A 4,897-nucleotide genomic window follows, 5' to 3' on the forward strand; every position below is an offset into this window, starting at 1 on the left:
ACTTAAGTAAAACTACTTTAAAGTACAATTTAAGTCGTTTTTTGGGGGTGTCTGTACTTTACTATTCATATTTTGAGAAACTTTTACTTCACTACATTCCTAAAAAAAATAACGTACTATTTACTTACTCCCTACATTTTCCCTGACACCCAAAGGTATTTTTTGAATGCGTAGCAGGACAGAAAAATTGTCAATTTCACACACTTATCAAGAGAATGTCCCTGGTCATCCCTACTGCCTCTGAACTTGCAGACTTACTAAACACATGCATCTTTTATAAATTATGTCTGAGTGTTGGAGAGTGCCCCTGGCTATCTGTACATTTTAAAAACAAGAAAAAGGGGCCATCTGCTTTGCTTATTATAAGACATTTGAAATTATTTATACTTTCACTTTTGATACTTAAGTATATTTCGAACCAAATACTTTCAGACTTTTACTCAAGTAGTATTTTACTGGGTTACTTCCACTTTTACTTCAGTGACTTTCTATACTTTCTATACTTTTACTCAAGAATGACAATTGGGTACTTTTTCACCACTGCCAAAATGCAACACACTGAAAGGCGGTGACCGATTTGACAAAAGTGATCCGCTCCCATCCAACGCAGTCATTGTCAAATTATCCCAATTTACAGGAAAACTAACAACATGGCAACCCTGGTGTACCCTGCCTAATATCACAGAAAAAAAACGAGACTACACGCAGAGCTGTTGATCAGTCAGAGCCGCGATGGAGTCCCAAGTAAGTTTTAAATAGCTATCAGTGTGTTAAATTCCAGTTTATTTATATTTAATGTGAGCTTTTACACAAAGCTAGCTACTTGCTTGTCCAACTTCCCATTATGTACTACCTTGCTAACCTAGCTACTTGCTTGTCCAACTTCCCATTATATACTAACGTTAGTTAGCTAGCTACGTTAATCTAAGTAGCTACCGTATGTTCGCTATCTTTCTTTCCAGCTAGTGTAGTGAATTTGAAATGCTAACTATTTATTTTCTAGCTCGTGTAGGCAGAGATACGGGCTATAATGTCTGCGGTGTAGTATTAGACAGTCATGGTTTAGCTAGCTCTGGTAGCTTTCTTATGGTGACGCGCAGAAAGCACTTCCTGGTCAGTCAAGTAAGCAACTCTAGTTAAGTTGGATATAGCATGCTCAACTTAACAAACAATAATTTAAAACTAGAATAATATTAGTTTTCCCTAGGGAGTGATAGGAGGTTGTTATTTTAGAATAATTAGTTAGCCAGCCAACTGTATAGCTACTGAACTTACTAGCCAGTAACCTGCCAAGAGTCGTATTCCTTAGCTAGATAACCTTGCATCTTGTTTTGTCACAAAGCCTGTCAGTGTTAATAATGATTTCATTGTTACTTATGTAGTGAGACAGAGGAATTGCATGCTGCACTGACTATTGCAATTAGTAAACAAGCCAGTCGACCACTATTGTCTCAGTCCAGGGTCAAGAGAGACAAGCAGTAAAAGATGAACTCATCAATGCGGGTTGTGAGACATTGTTTATCCCTGACGCGATGTGCAAGTTCCTCATCTGTTGTGTGTGGAAAGGTAATGACTAATCCGGAAGACATCTCCAAACTCTACCGGGAGTTGAGCCTGTTTCCCTCCCTGACCCGAGCTGACGTAGGGCCAGTCATAACATCACAGTATGGAGGAAAATACAGCAACATCTACACAGGTGTGTGTGTGTCGGTCTGTCTGTGTCTCTCTGTTCGTCGGTCTGTGTGTGGGTTTTCATGCCTTTTATTCTGTGTCCCCTAGAATGGAGTCAGCGGGATCTGGAGAGGAACGAGAATGTCAAGTTCTGTCGGCAGTACATTGTGTTTCACGACGACAAGTCGGTGGTCTACTCTGGACCCTCAGGAAACTGCACAGAGATCAATGGAGAGTGTGTGAACATTTGACAGTTTGACACATGAGTGAGTTCTGTGTGTGTGTGGTTGATTTCATGTTCTCTCTGTGTCAGGTTGCTGAGTAAAGACTCTCCATCAGGAGACATGAAAGCGGTGGTGAGAGAGAGCAACATCAAAGGAGAGGACAAACAGTTTCTGGAGGTGAGGGTCTCTCTCTCTCTGTCTGTCTGTCTCCTATCTATCTGTCTGTCTCTCCGTCTGTCTCTCTCTCTCTCTTTATCTTTCCATCTGTCTGCACAACTGACCTTGGATAAGGGCCTATGTTGGGGCAACCCCCTGCACCTATATCCTAAACCTCTTTCACTCATTTTGATTGACAGCTGACCCTCTTTTCCCTTTAACCCCTCCTCCATTCGGTGACCCCTCAGATCTGGAGTAAGAACATCAAAGTGAAGAGCATCAACCTGACAGCCTTGAAGAAACATGGAAAGGTCTATGAAGACGGTGAGACACCAATGTAATGTCTCTGTATATGAGAGACTTCCTGAAGTTCTTCTGTTACTGGCACACAATAACCTGTCGTTGTCCTTGAAGACCCGAACAGACTGCACCATTTGTGCCGTCTTATGCCACGATTTGGCCGTCCCAGACAAAATGTACACGCCTTGGGGAAAATCGCTGAATCAAAATAATACCACCGCAACTGTTATTCTTAGGAAGCCGATTTGATTTGGAGTTCGGACATATAAAGTTTGTGTGAATTATTTCTAAGATGCATACTTTGTTTTTCTGAACTTTCTTCACTCGCCCATAAGCATAGAGGGAGGCATGCCCTACTGGTGCTGGCACATGCTCCGGTCAAATCCACCGCTGCAGTTCTCTTCACTCGCCCATAAGCATAGAGGGAGGAGGGGGCCTCCCGGGTGGAGCAGTGGTCTAGAGCACTGCATCGCAGTGCTAGCTGCGCCACCAGAGTCTCTGGGTTCGCGCCCAGGCTCTGTCGCAGCCGGCCGCGACCGGGAGGTCCGTGGGGCGACGCACAATTGGCTTAGCGTCGTCCGGGTTAGGGAGGGTTTGGCCGGTAGGGATATCCTTGTCTCATCGCGCTCCAGCGACTCCTGTGGCGGGCCGGGCGCAGTGCGCACTAACCGAGGGGGCGGGTGCACGGTGTTTCCTCCGACACATTGGTGCGGCTGGCTTCCGGGTTGGAGGCGCGCTGTGTTAAGAAGCAGTGCGGCTTGGTTGGGTTGTGCTTCGGAGGACGCATGGCTTTCGACCTTCGTCTCTCCCGAGCCCGTACGGGAGTTGTAGCGATGAGACAAGATAGTAATTACTAGCGATTGGATACCACGAAAATTGGGGAGAATTTTTTTTTTTATATAAAAAAAAAGCATAGAGGAAGGCATGCCCTACTAGTGCTGGCACATGCTCCGGTCAAATCCACCGCTGCAGTTGACGTAGCCTACATCAGCTTACGTAGCCTTGCAAGCCAGTCACAGAATGTGATGAGGGAACTGAAGCAAATCGTACAATCAGGCCAGGTTGATGGCAAGATATTAATTTGGTAACATCGCACAGTGTGACATGTAATAGTCATAAAATACTGAATCTGACGTACAGCGTGGGAAGGCCTTAACACCAAAGTATATCAGGCACATTCTTTGGTTGACCCACCTGTTCATTTATATCTGTTCCCAGACCAGTTTGGCTGCCTGGTGTGGTCCCACTCTGAAACTCACTTGCTGTATGTGGCTGAGAGAAAGAGACTCAAGGCAGAGTCCTTCTTCCAGGTCTGGCCTTCAAAACACACACACCTAAAGTTTAAACATGAGCACAATGCAGTGCTAATGAACTTCACTGCAAAATGTGTTAGTGATTTCCTCACTTGGTCTATTTCCCTTCCATATCTACTATACAGTCAGTGTCTCCTGAGTCCTGTTCTCTTGCTGATGAAGAGGAGGGGGTGAAAATGGGCAAGGAGGAGGAGACCACAAAGGTAAGGAGGAGGATTGATCCAATGATAAACTGTTCTCCTGCTTTTAACTAAAACGTCTTGGTTCACCATACTGTGTGTTTGCTCCTCCCGTCCTGCAGGGGGAGCAGTTTGTGTTTTACGAGGACTGGGGGGAGACCTTGGTCAGTAAGAGTTCTCCTGTGCTGTGTGTGTTGGACATCGAGGGAAGCAACGTCTCTGTGCTAGAGGGAGTCCCAGATAACATCTCGCCAGGCCAGGTCAGTACCCTGTGTGTGTGTTGCTGGGTGCCACTTCTGTGTGTGTGTGTTGCAATGTATATATGTGCTGTACCAGTGTTCTAACTTGTGTCTGCAGGGGTTTTGGGCTCCGAGTGACACAGGCGTGGTGTTCGTGGGCTGGTGGCATGAGCCCTTCAGACTGGGCCTCAAATACTCGCCCAACCGCAGGTGAGCACTGTGATTGGTCAGATCAGAGTGGTGGTTATAAGTAGCAGCTGTTAAATCCAGTAAAGGCCTCTCACTCTCTCCCTCCCTGTGTTTTCTAATTCAGGTCCTCCTTGTTCTATGTTGACCTGACTGGGGGACAGTGTGGTAAGTGTATTTCACTCTGAGCTATACATGACCAATAGTATTTTCTAGAAGTCTGTTTGTGTTTCCCTCTCTCAGAGCAGCTTTCATCAGGCTCCAGTGCTGTGTGTTCCCCCAAGCTCAGCCCAGACCAGTGCAGGATTATCTATCTGGAGTGTGATGTCTACGGACCTCATCAGCAGTGTAGCAGGCTTTGTATGGTGAGTGAGTGAGAAAAACATATCCAACTGCTCCCAATTAGAGAGATTATTTGAATACTATTGGAATATACCTCCTGTCTTGAGTTGATGGCTGTGTGTTGTAGTATGACTGGTACACCAAGAGGACCTCTGTGGTGGTGGATGTGGTAAAGAGGCCCAGGGAGGGTAAGGAAATGTTTCTTTTTTGTAAAGTAGAATTTGTTCAAATAATTACAGGCACTTTGCGAGTGTATTCTGTTTATCCTAACTGTTTGTGTGTTCAAG

The 4,897-nt window shown here is 45.3% G+C and overlaps 1 protein-coding gene across 2 annotated transcripts in view; it reads left to right on the plus strand.

Annotated features, from left to right (window-relative positions):
• Positions 1–613: 613 nt before the first annotated feature.
• Positions 614–4,897, plus strand: part of apeh (acylaminoacyl-peptide hydrolase) — a 20,151-nt gene continuing 15,867 nt past the window's right edge. Inside the window, exons 1-12 of one of the 2 annotated variants that reach the window (XM_055932437.1) lie at positions 614–744; positions 1,456–1,696; positions 1,780–1,906; positions 1,985–2,072; positions 2,300–2,375; positions 3,570–3,661; positions 3,790–3,867; positions 3,966–4,103; positions 4,201–4,292; positions 4,396–4,436; positions 4,512–4,633; positions 4,738–4,798. In XM_055932437.1, coding sequence (XP_055788412.1) covers positions 1,486–1,696; positions 1,780–1,906; positions 1,985–2,072; positions 2,300–2,375; positions 3,570–3,661; positions 3,790–3,867; positions 3,966–4,103; positions 4,201–4,292; positions 4,396–4,436; positions 4,512–4,633; positions 4,738–4,798 — 1,126 coding nt within the window. In that variant the 5' untranslated portion in view covers positions 614–744; positions 1,456–1,485. The remainder of the gene's footprint in view (positions 745–1,455; positions 1,697–1,779; positions 1,907–1,984; positions 2,073–2,299; positions 2,376–3,569; positions 3,662–3,789; positions 3,868–3,965; positions 4,104–4,200; positions 4,293–4,395; positions 4,437–4,511; positions 4,634–4,737; positions 4,799–4,897) is intronic. The other variant, XM_055932438.1, reaches the window with a different exon arrangement.

The sequence above is a fragment of the Salvelinus fontinalis genome, chromosome 8, assembly GCF_029448725.1.
Source record: "Salvelinus fontinalis isolate EN_2023a chromosome 8, ASM2944872v1, whole genome shotgun sequence".
In the NCBI taxonomy this organism is placed as follows: Eukaryota; Metazoa; Chordata; class Actinopteri; order Salmoniformes; family Salmonidae; genus Salvelinus; species Salvelinus fontinalis.